General features: G+C 39.4%; 1 protein-coding gene across 1 annotated transcript in view; it reads right to left on the bottom strand.

Moving 5' to 3' along the window:
- Nucleotides 1–19568, bottom strand: part of TG (thyroglobulin) — a 155906-nt gene that overhangs the window by 111426 nt on the left and 24912 nt on the right. The window contains exons 17-22 of the mRNA XM_074144697.1: nt 16672–16881; nt 14286–14440; nt 13619–13775; nt 9164–9388; nt 4046–4195; nt 1314–1484 (exon numbers count right to left, since the gene is read on the bottom strand). Of these exons, the coding sequence (XP_074000798.1) occupies nt 1314–1484; nt 4046–4195; nt 9164–9388; nt 13619–13775; nt 14286–14440; nt 16672–16881 (1068 nt within the window). The remainder of the gene's footprint in view (nt 1–1313; nt 1485–4045; nt 4196–9163; nt 9389–13618; nt 13776–14285; nt 14441–16671; nt 16882–19568) is intronic.

Here is a 19568-nt window from a genome sequence, read left to right as displayed (position 1 = left end):
CCTGCTGTCTTGTTTCATGCTGAATTCGGTTAAGGGAAGTAGAAGAGGTAGGGGGAAATAGTAAAAATAGAGATAATTGGTTTCATTTCATATAATGCTTTCTGGAAATGCAGCATGATTTTTAAAAGAAAAAAATGAAATTAAATTAGCCTCTAGATTATTATTATAAAAACTAGCCAGACTTCTTGGATGTTTGCTATTGTTGTTTTTTTAAACCCTGAATTGCCAACACTTATAAATATTTGTTTGTAGTGAAATCTTCTAGCGCAATCCACAAAAATAATCACAGATACCTACAACTGCTTCTTCATGGACAGAGTCAGGCTCATGCAGGAGGGCTCAAGATAAGTAACAGGAGAATTGAGTTGCTGTGAGTCCCGTTCCCAGAGAAACATCCCAATTAGCAATTAGCCCATGACTCAGAGCAACAGAGGCTAAAACCTCAGCTTCATAACTATGATCAGTCTCTGAATATGCTCAGAGAAAAAAAAAAAAAGCTATTTTAGCTGAAGACAGTTTTGCAACCTGTTCACAACTGAGGGCTTTCATTTCACACTCCTTGGACTGATCACACTTGTCATGAGACATTGTCTAATTCAGAGCAGACTATGACATTAGTTTCCAAACTGAATATTCCATTAAATTTGATACCAATCATATGATGAATAATAAAAACTTCTGGAAAACTATTTTTGGTTAAGGCAAAACCTTTGGGGCTGAGAAGCACAATTAGACCTTAACTGCTGGCAGTTTCGGGACTGTTTGATGGATGACTTTTTTTTTCCAATTATTCATCCTTGAGAGCTGGCATTTCACAACTGTGTTCAAGCAGAAGTAAGTCACCCCGGCTTGCAAGGATATGTTCACCAAAGTCAGATACTGTACAGCAGGAGCCCAGAGTGTGACGTTATGCCGTGGCTGTGAGGTCATTGCCAAGCACAGTCCATTTCTCCTGAACATGCTGATGAGTGATAATTTTACTAAGAAATTAATTTTTCTGCGTCATTCCCATTAGCCCTCTTGTTATTCTTTTGGTTTTCCAAGCAGAGAGCAGGAGATCAGCATACATAAAAAGCTGTCAGCCATCTGAGAGTGCAAGAAACCTGCTTCTCCCTCTTCCCCTACAGGAAATGACTTCCCCAATGTAGTCAATAAACACAAAATTAAGGAGGAATGTAGCTTAAGGCAGAGGCCACAACCATGGGAAAGTGAATCCCCATAAGCTGGCAAGACAGTTGTGGAGAAGAAAGTCTTTTCATAAGGAGGTTTCACTTATGTGGGGGTCAAAACATATCCAAATATCTGAAACTTACTCAGGCACTGGTAGTCTGTAAGGAGGTCATCTGTTTCAGTCCAGTCCAGCACCACTCCAAAGCTATCAATGCAGAAGGATTTCTTAGTGTCAGAGTTTTGCTGGGAAGGTCTGTACTGGCCATCTTCATCACACTGCAGATCCTGCTCATTGCTTTGACAGTACGTGATGCCTGTTACAAGTAAACAAGAAGAAAAAAAAAGGTACTTTGATAATGCTGTCACTGGGCTTCACAGAATAGTTCTGTTTGGAAGGGAACTTTGGAGGTCATCTGGTCCAACCCTCCTCTGCTCAAGCAGGGCCACCTGGGGCTGGTTGCCCAGGACCGTATCCAGATGACTTTTGAATGTCTCCAAGGTTGGAGACTCCACAACCTCCCTGGACAACAGGGACAACAACTCCCACAGCCTGTGCCAGTGCTCGGTCACCCTCACAGTAAAAAAGTGTTTCCTGATGTTCAGAGGGAACCTCCTGTGTTTCAGCTTCTGCCCATTGCCTCTAGTCCTGTCAATGCAGCAGGACAATGTTTCAATGCTATAGGACAAAAGTGCTCAAAGACTTCACTGAATATCAACCTACAATTTTCATTATGTTTCATGCTCTGAAACACGGTAGTCTCACTGATTTGTTGTTACTGCAATTCACATTCCTAACATTTTTAGGATTCTCTGCCATGGATCAGATCTCATTTATTACTGTAAAGCAAATTACTGTAAAGCAAAGAAGTACAGAGGAAGAACTTGGAGAAAAGGAGGCTCCGGGGAGACCTCATAGCGGCCTTCCAGTACCTGAGGGGGGCCTACAGGAAGGCTGGGGAGGGTCTGTTTACAAAGGCCTGCAGCGACAGGACGAGGGGCAATGGTTTTAAGTTGGAGAAGGGGAGATTTAGATTGGATATTAGGAAAAAGCTCTTTACCATGAGGGTGGTGAAACACTGGAACAGGTTGCCCAGGGAGGTGGTTGAGGCCCCTTCCCTTGAGATATTCAAGGTGAGGCTCGACGAGGCCCTGGGCAACCTGGTCTAGTTGGGGGTGTCCCTGCTGACTGCGGGGAGGTCGGACTAGATGACCTTTGGAGGTCCCTCCGGCCTGGACTAATCTATGAATCTATGAAACTGTATTTTCCTACAAGTTTTTTCAGTTCCTACTGAAATGGATACATGAATTATTATGAACCAAAGCACAAGAGCCACCACATCAATTTGTTATTTGCTGCTCCCCCACCTTTGTTTAAATTGTCCCTTTCAGTGCGAAAGAAAAGGTCTTTGCACTCCGTTCTTAAAGAATGAAGAGGTTTGGTTTTAATTAGCAGCATTTCCCCTTACTACTTAACATTTTTAATGATTTAGAAATCTTTAGAAATAAAGTATCTGGGCTCCACAGAGAAAGAAATCTGGAAATTTGACCGACATCGAAGGCAGCATCAGAGAATCCCAGGTGGACTAAGCCTGACAGGGTAACCACCTTGATATCCTCCTTCCGAATTGCTACTGAAGCAAGCAAGGCTCATCTACGTATGAAGAAACCACCAGAGTTTAGTCTGACACATCAAAATGTGGCAGCATCAGCATTGTTTCAATTCAATGCACTGAGCCAGCAGCTAAGGTAGTTTAGGAAATGCTTCTCGTGCCTCTCGGCCATCCTTGCCACAGAGGCACAACCTCTGGGAGGAGAACATGTTAAGCAGCAGAGAGGAGAATACTTCACTCCTCCAGTTTTCCTGTGCTGTGTTTGCAAGGCTATACTTTCCTTTTTTTTTTTTATCTGGCAGTTAATTCAGTAAATTCTTCAGACTTTTTAAGGAAACAGCAGGGAAATAAATAAAAAAGACTAAAGTTAATTGTGTACAACACGGCCCTTTGGAAAGGGCTGGCACTGAGGCTCAGCACACAGGTAAGGTGGAAACTGGGCAGGGAGCAGGTTTAGATGCAGGCCACTTGCAAGAAAGAAAACCGCAAGTGCAGTAAAGAAACTTTAAGGAGCAAACTTGTAAGCACAGGGGTTCCATACCTACACAGGAAACACATACAGAAATGAAGAATGATATCTCAGTCTACTGTCTTATTTAGGCAAAAGTTAATTGATGTCAGGGTGCATTACAATAAACCTGTTTGGTTTTTTTTTTTTAAATCTCCCCTAAGAGAATAAGTAGGTTGAAACAGAACAAAGCAGTTCCTATACTATCACCAGTACTTCCAAGAAATTAATTCTCACTACTCACTTTTATTTTTACCCACGAGCTAGCTCTGTAAACAAAACTGAATTTGGACTTAATAAGTGATTTTCTTTACTGAACTGCATGCAAAAACAAGTATTTAAGCTGAATACACCAACTTTAGTGAACACATCGACAGTTGTTTTGTGAGAAGTATTTGTATTTGCAGCGGAAAGAGCTGCACAAAGCCAAGACTACTTTAGTGTTCATGAAAGTGCCAAAAAATGAACTATGTAAGATGTTTCTCACTGATACTGAATACCCAGGTATCATTTCTGAGGACAATGAACATGTCTTAAGGAACCACAACATCCTGGATGAGACTGACCACTCATTTCTCATGCATTTTTTGTCAAAACACCAGATGGATTTTTCTGCCTTTGAAAAACCCAGAGGGTTTTACTGTTTTGTTTTGGTTTTTGTTTTTTTTTTTTTTAACTTACAGATGAAAAAAAAAAATTCCGTTAGCTATTTGAAGCCAGAATACAAAGGATAAGGGAAGAAATGAGTTCAACTTACAGTGATCAATGCTGAATGCCCCATAGGAGCTGGTAGTTTTGCCCACAGGACACTTGATACAGAAGGAACGTCCTGTCTGATACTGATAGTAGCCAAGAGGGCAGGGAATGCATTCATCGTTCTGGAAATGACTGCCTGGAGGACAAACAACTGCAAAGAGAACAGCCACCTTATTACTCTTTTGGAATCCAACCACTTGAGGCATTTGCACACATATGTGTTCGGGTATATATAAACCATGCTGGTAGACTTGCCATAGGCTTCAATCTCTTAATATGTGTATTTCTAAGTGTTATAACAAATGTAAACACTCCTTAAATGTTCATTAAACTCACCAATGACTGCACTATAAACCATGGTGGTTTTTTTTCTTAGATCACCCTAAAAATGTTCTTGAATTAGTGCACATTAGGCTCTTTGAAATGCCAAGTCCAGGCTTGATTTGCATTTGTCAAACCCATTTGTAATCAGATAATGCACTTTGTGGGTAGGTTGTGATAGAAAACAAAGGAACACAAGCTACAAACAGAGTAACTTCTACAAACACTACAGACAGAAACACGAAGACTCCTAGGAGTAGAAACTCCAAAAACATCATCCAGAAACATACCATATGGTAACACTTTCATTCAGAATTCCTGGTAATGAAATTTTTGGTAAGCACTTCCAAACTAAACAGTAATGGCTGGATTAAAAGTCACTAGTTGTGCACATGACAACCCAAACACAAACCAAAAAGATATTCTTAGACTGTATTCATATCATTTTCAGGACAAATCAGGAGTAATATTTCCAGCTGACCTATTGCATATCATAAAGAAAACTGTTTTTCTTCTGAGAGGTCATAAAATACTGTCTTTACCTCCAGATCATTTGACTGAACATTAAAGCAGAAGAGGCGCAGACACATTTGCAGGACAATACCTTTACTTGTTATTTCACAGCTGCTTTCCAGATGTAGATTTCCTTCAAAACACTATCAAATGTATATTTTGGTACTTTGACAAGGTGCAAAACTTCATTTCTGTTCTTACCCTACATCTTGACAGCAGTTTAAGCTTGTATGGAAGAGAAACAGTAATGGAAAATTGGCCATCTCAACTACAACCCATATGATGAATTGCTGTTCTGGCCAGGACACCGCAATATAAATTAATTTAACTTATATGAGCATTTAAATCAGAATAGACTAAAAAGACAGCTAGCATAAAAATGATCATATCTTCCTTCATCTGCTCTAAATGGTCCAGTGGGAAAGCCTCAGATGAGACAACTCTGAGACAAATTTTCCTCACAAGTACATATCAAGGCAACTGCTCTAGGTATGACACATACCTAAAATCAATTACAGAATCAAAAAAATTCTGGATCAGACAGAATTCTCCTTTCTCATGCATATTATTTAATACACAAGAGTCTCTGATACATTTTAAAGACATTTTCCAACACATGCAAAAAGGATCATATTTGTTGCAAATGAGCAACAGTAGAAATTAAAATGAAATGAATAATCCATGCCTGAATTGAAGACAAAATGCAAAGAATGAGGGAGACTAATTAAGCAATTAAAGTTTAAAAAGGAACAAATAAAGCTTTTCAAAACATCTTCCTTGTTTTTTTGTAGTCAGAGTCATGATGTGAAAGTAATATCCAGTCACATTTTAAGCAAGTAAAATTGCCTTTTCAAAAGGGCACAAAGAACAGCAAAAAAATATTGGTGCAGAGAATTATGTTTTCTAGACTCCATAACTCTCAAAGGCACGTATCATTTCAGCTATAGGTTGCACTTGACACAATTACGTAGAGGTTAAGTTTGATTCGGGAAGTCAGACAAACCACCACACTGTACTTCTTTCAAACTTTAACATTCATATGTTTTAACAATGTAGGAGACTAGAGAACAGCCTTGAGCCAAAATCTCAGAGCTAAGTGTTAACAGTGGGTCAAAAAATTGTATCTCTAGAATAGGAAAAAATAAATAAAATAAAATAAAATAAAATAAAATAAAATAAAATAAAATAAACACCCAAATTTAATCCCTTGCTCCTGCACATCAGACTTGTAACCTTGCCTCACTTCTAACCAGACTTGGGTTTCTGTGTACCAGGGAAACAACAGGCTGAGTAGCAATTTCCAGGCTAAAGAACAACTCACTGAGGCCACACAAATCAACTCCGTGGAGCGGTACCACTCCTCAGAGTAACCTCATTTTACTTCAGGCCAGCTCTCACTATGCTAAGAATGCTTAAAGACTGTGACAAGTGAACATTACCCAATGATTTCACTGCTCTTTCCTCCCTCCAGAGATACTCAAAAATTTAGGATATCAGATCCTTGATCCAGATTATTCCAAATGAAGTCTTGAGCTGCCAGCTCAGCTCTAAATCTAGCACATTATTTGATTTTGGTTATACTCTGCTCAAAGCAAGTCTGATAGAATCACCAAGCTTTCTAAATAATAAAAGGAACCAGCATAAAAATATGTAATAAAACAAAGATAGTTCACAAAAAGGCTTCAGGCTTTCTTCTGACATAAATGAGGGGAGAAGGGTTGAGTTCATAGAGCTGCCTCCCGAACAGTTTCCAGCTCTCTTCTTTTTGACTCACACCTTAGCAAAGAAAGTGTCTTTTGTCCCTTTACAATTGTTACCTCAGACTCTTAAGGAATTATTTTCATAAATGTCTGTGGGGTAAAGTAACTCAGTCTACAACGGAAACAACAAAAAAATGTCACTTAAGAAAAACTAACACATGATAAATGTTAGCCATTTTACAGGCAGAAAAACATAAAACAAAGCCACAATAGATGCAAAGCTTAAGAAATAGATAGGAAGGAAAGAAAAATATATGAGAGATGAAGAGGCAGGTTCATACAAGCTGTGTGTTCCTAAACAAAAATGTTCAGTTTATAGAGAACACCAGAAAGCAGCTGCTACTAAGCGCTGTCAGTACTTTCTGAAGCAAGGGGAAATGTCACTTACAGTGAAATAAAAACAAACAAATCGATAAGAGCAGGATCTGAAAAGACAATTTGCATTTCAACAAGGTGGAACAGGAAAGGGAAGAGAATAAAGAATCCCTGTCACCCTCACACAACTTTGATTTCTGTAATCGCAAACAATAACTTCTTACTGCTAGTGCCTATTATTAGTAGAGAAACAGACTCCAAAGGATAAATGACTAGAATATACTGAACAACAAAACTAAAACTAAATACATATATATAAAACAAAACTAAATATATATATTTTAGATGAACCAGAAACTGAATTCCTAAATTCCTCGTTTAAAATAAAATACACAGTCCTACTACATAAACCAGAGTCCAGCAGTGTATCTACCATGACAGCTCAGAATACAAAACCTCTGCCAAAAGCTGGAGAAGAAGCTGTCTCTCTCTCAGACACATTCGTCTGACAAGTCTATTTTACTAAATGACTTTTTCTGCAGCTAGCTGGTTCAAATATGCATGAACTAACTTACAAGGCAAATTAATTCACTGCTTCCTACAGGCAGGAAATATTTGGCAGAAAGATCCAACTCTTTCTAAGTTCTGCTCTAAATGACGGACTCTGCTTAAAAAATAATGATACCTTTAAACAGTACAAGAGTACATCTTGTTAAGTAACTGCAAGTTGTTACAGACTCTGGATTCTCAGTAGGAATTAATGTTTTTTCTGTGTGGTGTATTTAAACAGCCAAAATCTGAAGTGTTTCAGACTATGGAGATGAACTGAAACTTCAGTCAATTTACCCTTAAAGGTCCAAGCTGGAAATTGCAGCAGATCAGAACTGATTCATCACTTGATTACTTCGAAGCCCTTGCCCAGGCATTAGGAAGCTCTCCTAACTTAGAGAGGACTACCATACCAAGCAGGGAGCTAATTTGTTTTCATGTATTTTGATTTGCTCTTAGTGTCTCTAACTTAAGCTGCATAGTTTTCCAATCTCAAAATATTCCCCATTTTGGATAACTTATCCAATAGCTGCTACTATTGATTTTATACTTAAAAGTGATACATCTCTCCTCCGTTCCCCCCTAAAAAAGCTAGGCATAGTGAATACATCCCAAACTGACGTAACTAAGACACAGTATCATATAATCATAGAATAGTTTGGGTTGGAAGGGACCTTTAAAGGTCATCTAGTCCAACCCCCCTCCAATGAGCAGGGACGTCTTCAACTAGATCAGGTTGCTCAGAGCCCCGTCCAGCCTGACCTTGAATATTTCCAGGAATGGGGCAAATACCATCTCTCTGGGCAACTTGTGCCAGTGTTTCACCATGTTCCATGTAAAAACTTTCTTCCTTACATCTGCTTTAAATCTTTCCTCTTTTAGTTTAAATCCATTATTCCTTGTCTTATTGCAGCAGGCCCTGCTAAAAAGGGGCCAACGTGAATGATCAGGGTTGGACTGTAGAAGAGTTGATGTTGGTAGAAACAAGAACGTGGCTGTTAAGGCAAAGGCTCTTTGGCAGCATGACCTGGCATGCAGGAGTGCTAGGCTCAGCCACGAGGATCTATCAAAAAAAAAGGTAGATTTAGCAGCCCTAAGCAGGATGTTTGCAGAAAGAAAAGCCTGTTCCAGGGAAGCAGACTAAACAGAAGGAAAGAAGATTAAAAGAGGGCAGAAGTGCAATCAGGTCTGGGTGTTGGCCAACACTGAGAAAGATTCCATCTGAGCTGGCTGGAGTTGGCCCAGGAATTCACAATCTCAGGACTTTTGCCGTTTCCGCATCTAGGTTTCTATTCTGGGTAATGTATCATCACTGAAGCAGTGGCTACATTATCTTTGTGCAATCATCTTATTAAGGATCACGTACATCACAGAAAGACCTTCTAATACCAGACAGATGTAAAAAATCCCCAAAAACATTTGCAAAACCTTCTATACTATGTCAGTACCATGATGCCTATTTCCAAATCATTGGTTCAACACAAGCACTGAACAGTAAGCAAAGCACTAATTCCCATCTCTCCTAAGATTTATCATTCACATCGGTGCTTCGTGCCTCTTCCATATTGACCATACACACAAATTCATTGATGATTTTTTAACTTTAGCTTTATACTGACTCCTAACAGCATCAAATAAGGGAAAGCTACACTGAGACATACCACATCCTTGTGAATTTGGGACTGCTTTCCCAGGAGATGAAGTTCTTCGAAACCCGCTTCTACATCCTAGCTGCACACTTGGAGACAGATAAAACTCTTCATCCCGGGGAAAATCAATGAAAGAATCTGCTAAGAATTGCTTGGAGTCCAAATGCAGCACAAAACCACCATCCTCAATCTCTTTTATAAATGCTCCAATTAGCTTTTCTCCAACAATTGCATTTTCTAAAAGGGGGAAAAATGCAACAAAATAGTATGAAAGAGATTTCCAATACAGTAATGGATAACCACCGCGAAACTGATGAACTTTAAATTAAAAACATTGGCAGATACAGAAATACAAGCACGTTAGCAAACAGCGGACAAGAATGAATCTGTACAGTGTCTATCAGATTAAAGTCCTAATCTCAATATATGTAGAGGTGCTAAAGAAACAGCAAGAAAATGCCAACAAAAATGTCATATTCAAGAACTAAAGCATTAGAGAACAAAATTTGGTTTCTGAGTTACAAAAATCCAGCAGACTAAAAACAGGATTATCTGACATTCAGATTTAATTTATTCCTGTTTATTTTCAGTGGGTATCATTTGCTTCTTTTTCAGCATTTTCATGGTTTATTTTTGAAGGCCAGCATCTGTAACAATATAACAATTACCTTCCATCACACTACTGATATTCAACATACCCATCTACACAAGAGACACACTCTTCACAATTGCTGAAGCTGGTGTTTAAAGCTGGAAGACAGTGAATAGATTCATAGATTCATAGATTGATCCAGGCCAGAAGGGACCTCCAAAGGTCATCTAGTCCAACCTCCCCGCAGTCAGCAGGGAATACTTTGCTACTCTCTATATTCTTAGTTGCCCAGACAGTGTCCCTTCCAACTTGTACAAGGAAAATTTTCAGTGCTCATTCAAGAGCAAATTCCCCAGTTTGTCTGGACCAGAAACACTACAATAGCACTGTTCCTACTGGATTTTGTTTGCTGTCATGCTCTGTTTATCCCTGTAGGCTTTATGGCATTGAATGAAATGTTGATGTGGTTTGCTGGTCCAAATTTGCAAGAGAAGGGCCTCCGTACCTACAGGTGATAGGCAACCCAGTAACCCAGCCAACTGGAAGTCCTGGACCCTATGCAATTTGAGTTTTGTGACTACACTAACGACCTTGGATGTTGAATTTTCACAGGGAGGATGTTATATACATAAAGACAGCATGAGGAATGTTACAGCTCACACACTGTACAAAGATTATTATTTTGTGACTGATGTGTCCAAGGCAAATAGCAGAGGGTACCGCCGCCTTCTCATGTGGTGAGTTTTCTGACTTTGTGCTGTAGCCCATGGGCAGCTTTTAAGTTGTGTGAGGAGAGAATTTCACAGGTAGGTACGAGGCTCCAGTGACGCAGCTCTGCCCTCCCGCCCATGCTGAACCAACCACAGACATACGATGTTTTTTCTGAAAGATCATCCTAGATCTTTAACACTGAAAGCATAGGTGTCCTCTCTTCCTGAGTGTTGGTCTGTAGCCAATTGCTGTCCTGTAGATTTTGTTTCCCCCTTTGCAGAGGAGGGACACAAGGTTTTTACACTTAAGGTCTAAAGTGAATGGACTTTGCATTAAAGCTGACATCTTTGTCCTTGTATTCTCAATGCTCTGCTTCCTCCAGCTTCAAGCAACCTGTCCTGCTGCACCGACACCTACTATAATCAACAAAATAGCACTTAGTTTTGTTCAACCCCAGGCCAAAATGATACTTAGCTTGCAATCAAGTAATTGGAGATTATCACATAACCAACACTTTGCAAATGTTTTGCCAGAACTTGTCTCATAATTGAAAGCAGGAATAAGCAGATTAGCCTTTTATTCAAGCAAATATCCTTCCAAATTGTCTAGTGACTAGCTGTAGCAGAATTAAAAAGAACCATAAAAATGACAGCTGGAGGGAATTCACATGTAGAAAAGAAGCAAACAGTCAAACCAGTAAGAACCCACTTAGGTCTGTTGAATTTCCTTTAGTTTAAAATGTTTCCCTGGGTTGAAAAGTTCTTAACACTATCATTAAATGTAACCCTCCTATGACCACACTATGTGTCTGTGCATATATAATATCCTCTACATTCAGAGTATATAAACAAGTCATTAACTGTAGAATACATGTTCATGCATTGCAAAGAGACAGGTACATCCTGGAATGTCTCAACAGAGAATAATTCAGTGCCTGACGGACATGCCAGCCACAGACTCGCCGGTAACACCTTACACGAGCTGCCTCTGTCCAGCCCTTCCACCAGGGCTGGCGGCCAGCTTGGGGTCACACTTCCCTGCTGATGTTGTGATGATTGTTTCTGGCCCAAGATGAGCTTCCCAGGACCTTCAGCATGCTCTAAAGCATGGCAGATGCAATAGTGCTTCCCTGGTTTTGCTGCACAATTTTTGAAATTTAAGCTACTACACACCTCATACTTTGTTAGATTTACTGTAAATTCTTACTAAACATTTCTCCAGGTATACCTTTAGGGACTTGGACTTCGGGGGGACAATACATTTTTTCACATAAAAAAGTATCCTGCAAATAGTTGCATCTTGTGTACTACACTGAGAAGAAGTCTGATTTAGGGTTTGCTCCCGCTGAATGAAACTCTAATTTTGACATGAAAGTCATTCTACTGTTACCTAGAGTTTATATTGGCCAATGAGAAAATGAGAGAAAAGAGAAATCAAAAAAGTAAATTTGTTCTTTTTTTTTTATTTATTTATTTTTTATTTTTCCTTTAAGGAAAATACAGAGGACAGACACAGGTTAAAATATTAGTTGTATAGGCCAGGGATTGACTTCCTCCAATCTCACTGTTGGGAACTGTTTACTATATATTTATCCACTAAATGCTCATTTTTATAATCATTAGTATTTTTCCTGTTGAACAGACAAGAGAGAAGTTGCTGGGCGTGTTCATCAATATTTTAGAGCTGAGACTTAAGCTACAAAGCCAAATGGCATAAGATCCTTCAGGAAAGGATTTACACAGTCTTGGAATTTAGTGAAAATATCTGCAAGAAAAACAGGTAATGAAGCATCCACAAGTGATTTAGATCTGAGGCTCTCCATTGGGAATATATGCACACAGTTTAGCCATTTTTTTCTCAGCTACTTCACAGGAGAAAAGAAAAAAGTAAGACTTCTCATTTACCTGTAAAGACACTAGGAGAAGAACAAAGCTATTTTAGTAATGTAGATTTTCAAATCAGACCAATTTGCTCACTCTCTGTAAATACACCAGAAAAACCCAAAACAGACCTCAAAAGACCTCGACCAGAAAGACCCAAAGCTTCTCTATAAGGTAATGGAAGTTGATGGTGCCAAGAACATATGGGAAAGCAGGTTCTGCTCTGCCTCTTATGAAACCATACGGCCATTCCCAGAAAAGCAATTTTAGTACTACAGGGAAATTACAGTGTGGAGAGGGTCAAAACCGTAATGCCCTCAAAGTGAAACACTTTCAAAAGTAAAGATAAATATAAAACCAAACACACTTATACTTTGATCCATCTCCTGCAAACTGCTTGAATATTCATGAATCTGGAGCAACTGAACAGATGTAAACACAAAAATGCTGTGAAGCCAGGAACCACACAACCTCTACAGGCACTGTCTGCAACCCCAAGGCTTTTGAACTTGGTTCTGAGCAGGCAAAAACTACTGTAGAGCATACATCTCCAAGTCCCAGGGTTAGAGGGAAGGACAGTGCTGGGAACACCATTGCAAAGCAGTAAAACTGAAGAAAAGGTGGCACAGAGGGCATTTGAACTTGGGATATGTCTTTGACACCTTTTGTTTTAAAGGGAAGTACTGACTGCTTTGAAAGAAGTTCCTTACACCGTCCCCAACCTGCTTGGAAACTACTGGAAAGATCTGCCAGTCAGTGGTCTCTGCAAAATTGCTCTAGGATGTCTGAGGTAAGGGTTATTCTTTAGTGTCAAAGGTAATGTATTAAATAGAAAAAGGGGGGGGGGGGGGGGGGGGGAAGAAAGGAGGGGGAAAAAATAAACATGGAAGAAACTAGTTATATTTTTGCCAACATGTGAATTGTGTTTCTGAGTCCAAGCCAGCAAGGAACACAATCTTCCACCACCAAGGACCTGTCCAATGGAAATTAACATCTGGGACAGTTCAGCTCATGCCCAATAAAGTAATTTTTAATCTCAGTTAAGGAAGCTAGGAGAGGCAGTCCTATCTGAAAGAAACATTCAATTATAGCTCCTTTCCACTGTGCAGTCATAGCCCGAAGAGAGAAATATATCAACATCAAAAGCTCAAAAACACAAATTCAGTGTTATGCAGACAGACTATTTCAATGAGCATTTATAATACCTTGTTAGTGCCTCCTAAGAGCAGACACAGGGAAGCAAAACAGGTTTAATTCACAGAAAAGGGGAAAAAAAAACCTTACCAATATCATGTAAGTCAGGGAGAGAAGTTGCTGGGATGTTTTCCAGCTGAGCCCTCCATGTGACATTCACCCCCAGGCGGTCCACGCTCAGGCATTCGACATAGACAGTGGAATCATCACAGACAGAGAGAGAGTCGGTATTTCCAAATGCATTTACCTCAAATTCAAAATTAAATGAAACCAGGGTTAGTCAGCCTGAGAACTTTCTAGTTCTTGCCTTTCCCTACTCAATTGCACTGTGCTATGCTCAAAGGTAACATTTTCAAAAGGGCCTGTAAAAACAGAAGTAGAAGTAGGAAAAGATAATTTTAGCAGGTCGTTTACTCACTGTTAGAATAGTCAAAGGGTTCTCTTCCATTAAAATATATTTTAAATAAATATTGGACTGATGTGATATCACTTCTGTGGTTACAATTAAGATGATCTGCTGATGTGGGGTCAATGAGATTAAACATCCTATTTTCCCAGCCATCCATATGAGAGTGCTGCCAACCCTAACATATTTCATGGCATTTTCTGCTCTTTCACCTATCTCAAGCAGGCAAAGTTCTACCTTGTGTCTCAACTTTTTTTGTTTTATTACAAGAAAAAAAACCCAACAAACCACCAAACAAAAACACCAAACAAAACCCAATACCAATAACAGAGAAAAAGGAATTGAAATTACCTGGAGGTGACATAAGCCACGAGCCTTCAATTCATCTAAAACAAATATCTGGAATGCCTGGAGTAATCCAGAGTAGTCAGAACTACAAGTTTTCTCAGGAGGCAGTAGAAGTTGAAAGTGTGTTTGAGCTTGGACTGTCTGAAATAATTGGAGCTCTAAAATATAAGTAGAAAGGTATTTAGCAGCCTGACTATTTAATGTAGAAACTTACTTCCAAAGTTACTGTGAGAAAAGACAACATTGATTTGGCATTTTGATCTTGCATCTATAGCATCTCCCCATTTCTAAGTGAAAGCAGTAGAGTTGGCACTAGTAAATAATAAGCAGCAAGACTGGTAAATATATACATTGTGCATTAGGGAAAAAGTCAGGTGACATAGTTATATAAAAATAAAGATATATTTTACAAGGGAGCACTAACTCACAGAGGATAAGAAACAAGCTGCACCACTGATGACTTTTTGTAAGTCTTGGCAAATAGGAATTTCCAGAGAACTAGATGAAAGCTGACGTTATGCCAATACTTAAAAAAGAAACAGGAAGACGGGAATTATTGACCTGTCAACCTCCACCTCTCTCAGATACAATCATGAAAGGACTTCTATTAAAAAAGGAATTAAATGATTAAAGCAATTAATACTAATTCAAATGGGCTTTCAGAAACCTAGCTTGTCAAATTAACTGGGAATCAAGTTTTAGGAGAGAATAAATTTGATTGCATAATAATGGCGTTGATGTGGACAAAGGCATTCCAACTTTTGCCAGCAAATCAAAGTGACGCAAATCGCACAAATAGATGAGAAACCCATGAGCTCATCAGTCACAAAACGAAAATCTATTTATCCAGTTTTCAGCCAGAAAGAAAAAAAAAAAAAAAAAAAAAAAGATGCAGAGTTCTTGTCTCCATTGGAGTTATGCTGACGCCAGGCTTCATGAAGGGTTTGCTATCTCAGATTCAGCACAGCGGTCACGCTGTCATGTCACCTCTGAATGGAGCTGGTTCTTATCCCACCAGCCTGGAGAAGCAGCAGAGCTCTGCCTCATTCACCTCCCCTACAGACCCTTCCTGAATCACTTACAAGTGTCACTGCTGGAGCACAATTCCCTGTCCCTCGCCCCCAAAATAAGCATGGGAAAGCCTGGGGAGCATCCAAGGAGAATGGTGAGAGGGACCAGAGGACACAAAAGCCTGCTTCTTCCTGCAAGGCACAAAGCCCCCTATCTGTTTAGTTTATCAGCGAGTAGTTAAGACCTGGCTTAACCACAATCTCTAAGTGTACACATCAGGAAGAGGAAATAAGATTTCTATGAGTGTGGGTAATTATCCTTTGGAACAAACTGCTAAGTGTTGTGGTTAATTCTCCATTATCATGAAGTTTATTCAATCACCTTCAGATGTGTTGGGATTTTTTCCTCTCTCCTTAAAAGCATGCTCTATTTCTAACACAAATTACTGTGGGAAGTCCTTAGTTTACATTAAACGGCAGCTTGTATTCAGATTGCCACACGCTCCTCGTAAACAGTTATTCAACTGCCATCATCAAACATGAAAGTTACTTCATAACATGCTACAAACACCTAGCAAACATGATTACAGACAAACAAAAGTTTCAGTCTGAAATTTAAAGTTTAAAATCATTTCCATTTGGGATAGAAGACCTGGGGTACAACTGGAAATGTGTCAATACAGAGGTTTCCAGGACGGTTTAACCCATTCTGGAGATGAAGAGTAGCTGCAAATTTGGCATCAAGCTCTGCATTTCTCAAAGTTCAGCACTGCCACAAGTTGCCATTTTGATCAGAATGTATCTCTGTTTGAAATAATTGAAAAGGCCAACATTAATATCCAATTACATGAGCTGTGAATAGACAACTGATTCTTTCAAGATTTAAAGTGTCATTTTTTTCTTGAAAGAAAAATGGTTTGAAAAATACCATAAATCAGGCTACAAAGATAACAATAATCCTAAAGAGCAGACTGCTGCGAAAAGATACAGAAGTAACAGTGACTTGATTATGCAAATAAACAGTCAAGTTCTGCCAAATTCAAACATCTGGCGCTCATCTGTTCCTCCAGGACTAAGTGGTTCCATCAGAATCACTTCATGGTGCCAGCATCTTTTAACTTGCAAAGAAAAATCTGCATATAGATTGAATAACTATTTATAGCTATATTATTACAGAAAAGCAGGGCTGTTTCTGGCATAGGAGCCAGCCAAGAGACAGAGATGAAGATGGACAAAAGACAGGGCTAATCTACTGCACCTTAATTTAGCAATTCCCATAGAACTGTTGTGTCCTATTATTGTCATTCACGCAGTAGCATTTTTGTACATCTTTTTACATTGCTCTCTGCCCTTCCCACCCCGGGGCAGCTCAGACATACTCTGGCAGGCCTGGTAGAGCGGGGCAGCCGAGACCCATCGACGCTGCTGCGCATCACACTGAAACGACGTGCTGGATGAGGAGCTGTGGAAGCCCTGGCGACACACCAGCCAGCACTGCTGAATGCTTGAAGCTTGCTCAGAAATGTTTTCGCAAAATACAGCTCCGTTGAGAACAGATGAGGCACCAAACGGCAGAGCACACTGCGGACCTTTGAGCACATGAGAAAGGGGATATATTAGTGGCATACTATGAAGCACATCTAGTAAAATTTCTCATAACCCTCCCATCAACAGAGAAAACTTGGACAGGACACTGTGCATGTCGCACTCATCTCAACTTGGATCTGGTTTGATGTCAGCATGGTTCAGTTTACTAAAGCTGATGAAAAGACACATATTGACTTTGATGGGTAACACATTGGGTCCAAAAAGCTACGTGCATGGTTTATAAGAACAGATAATTTTAAAATACTCTTGAATAAATTTAAGCAGGAAATGAGAAGAAGGTTTCTAACCATCAGCAGAACAAACCTTTACAAAAGACAGCCAGTGGAAATAGGCAGGGCAGAAAAAAAAGTCTTGATTCCCTTTAGAGTGAAGATTGAAAACTTTAATATTAGGAGCTCGTGACTGAGGTGTCTTCAGCAGCACCAGGATGCTTCTGGTGACCCAGCAGGTTCTTAACTGTAGCATACAGCTTTGGAGTTGGAGCACAAAGTTTACCCTATCAACTCAGCATCAATACAGTCATTTGAACTCTGCTAGCCCACTGTAATAAACTTTTATAGCAGACTAACTACAATGATAACTAATTTCTACTAATCAGTACAAACCAACCGCTTGACTCAATATTAGCCAAATCCCAACCTAATTGCTGAATAAATCTAGTTATAATCAAACACTTCTGAGTTCTAGAGCTACAAAGCATAGAAAGAAAAAAAAATCATCCTCACCCAGAAATAAATATAAAGAAAAAGCTGTTCTCATATCATACAAGTCACTTGCTTGGTGTATGTATAAATCATTTTCCAAATACCAATGTTCAGATCAGTCCCAGCCCCCCTAGTCACTGCAGAAAGGCAAACACTGCTGATGGCTCAAGTCTGAGCAGCCTCTTTCTACCCTTCTGATGGAGAGATCAAGATTAATTCCTTAACTTAGCAGCCACTTCAGCTAAAGCTTAAAACATTGCAAGATGCATTTGGGATCCAGGGTGCACAGTACATCTTTGTTTTCCAACTCTGAGCATTTTCAATGCCAAAATAAAAGGCTTTCATATCTGTCTCTCTGAATTGCCAAACAGATTTTTTTTCCAAGTTTCTTTTACAGCATCTTTTCTGCAATAACTCTGTAAATGGGGCCAGTATATTCCTCCTCTTCACTCATTGACTCTATATCCAGCCTCTTTTTCAGTTAAGGTGGAAACCTGGTATCCTTGCTTAAAAAGCTTTTAATAAACCTCCTGAGATTTTAGGACCAAAAGTTATCACTGTAAAAGAGATGGTAATACTTATCCTATCCAATGCAAACTACATCGACCATGATATGTAAATTACATTAATATCTCTTTATACAAAGTGTATAAAAACCAGCATGTGGTCTCTTCATTGTTGTAACACATTTCAATATCCAGCAAGTCAAATCCAGTCTCAGCCATATGCTTGGTACAGTCTTTTACTGTCTGCTGCCACAATGAGAGTTGGTGTGGGAACTAGGGAAATAACCAGCCCCCAAAACATAAGTGATGGATGGTTTCCCGGTGTGGTTCACAGGTTTCAGTTCACAATCAGTAATTCGCTCATTTATCTCTCTACAGATGTCATCTCATTTACTATCATTATCAAGCCTGCACTACTTTGTTGTTCTTCTATTTCTGACCCAGTTTCTCAGTCCTGTAGTTGTGAATAAGAATCCAGTTGAATATTGACATTTCTTTCATAGGTGTTTCTAAAGATTTACACAGGGAAATTACTGTCTCTGGGACATTTTCTCCTTTCTCTCCTCTGTCTCCACTCAGAGCTGTGGAAAGTGGGCGTGAGGATGGGAGATTCATGTGAGGACTGCTAGGACACTTGGCATCATCTCTCCTGTGCATGTTAACTAGAAAAAGTTGGATTCTACCTCTGATGGAAATGAGTAAGCTAACGAAAACCTCATTGCATGTGCTGGGCACTGTGAAGTTATTACTTGCTGTTTACAGCTGTCTGTTCTGATGTTGGAAGAGAAGCTTATCATATTTTCCCACCACAACAGCTTCTTTTGCTGATAGACAAGATCTCCAAGACAGTGAGATAGTACTCTCTTCCCTTTTCCCTGAACAATTATTAGCAGTTCCCAGGACTAGAGTTATAAGACTGGATAGACTGTGGGGAAAGGTAACTATTGTGTAAGAATAAAGATGCAAAAACTAAGTTGTTTAGCATGAAAAAGTTCCATTGTTATTTCAAAATCCAGGAAAATCATTAAAGATTATTTCAATGGTATTTCTCTGCAGAAAATAACAGATAGCTTTCAGTGAAGCCAGGTTTCCACTATATTTTCTAAGCAGTTGTCTCTCTCGGCTCAGTTGTTTGAAAAAAGAAAGGTCATTAATCATTCAATCACTCTTTCCTCTAGGAAAAGTACAGCATTACAAGAAATATCAGACGAGCACAAAAAATGTAAAGACATCTTAAAGCCGTATCTCGGGGTACAACTCCTTAGAACATATTCCATAAATTCCCTTGGAATTTAGGGGGAAATCCAGAAGATGAGCTTTCATGGAGAGGAGGAGATATCAATGACTTAACATTTACAACTAGTTCTGACTTTTCTCTGGCCTACAAGAAACACTTCCACTTTTCCCTGTTTACCTTCAGAGTCTATGGGAATGTCAATCTGTACTGCTGACTGCCAA

Source organism: Numenius arquata, chromosome 3, assembly GCF_964106895.1.
Source record: "Numenius arquata chromosome 3, bNumArq3.hap1.1, whole genome shotgun sequence".
In the NCBI taxonomy this organism is placed as follows: domain Eukaryota; kingdom Metazoa; phylum Chordata; class Aves; order Charadriiformes; family Scolopacidae; genus Numenius; species Numenius arquata.
Note: the sequence above shows the minus strand (reverse complement) of the source record. Positions and strands in the feature narration are given on the sequence as shown.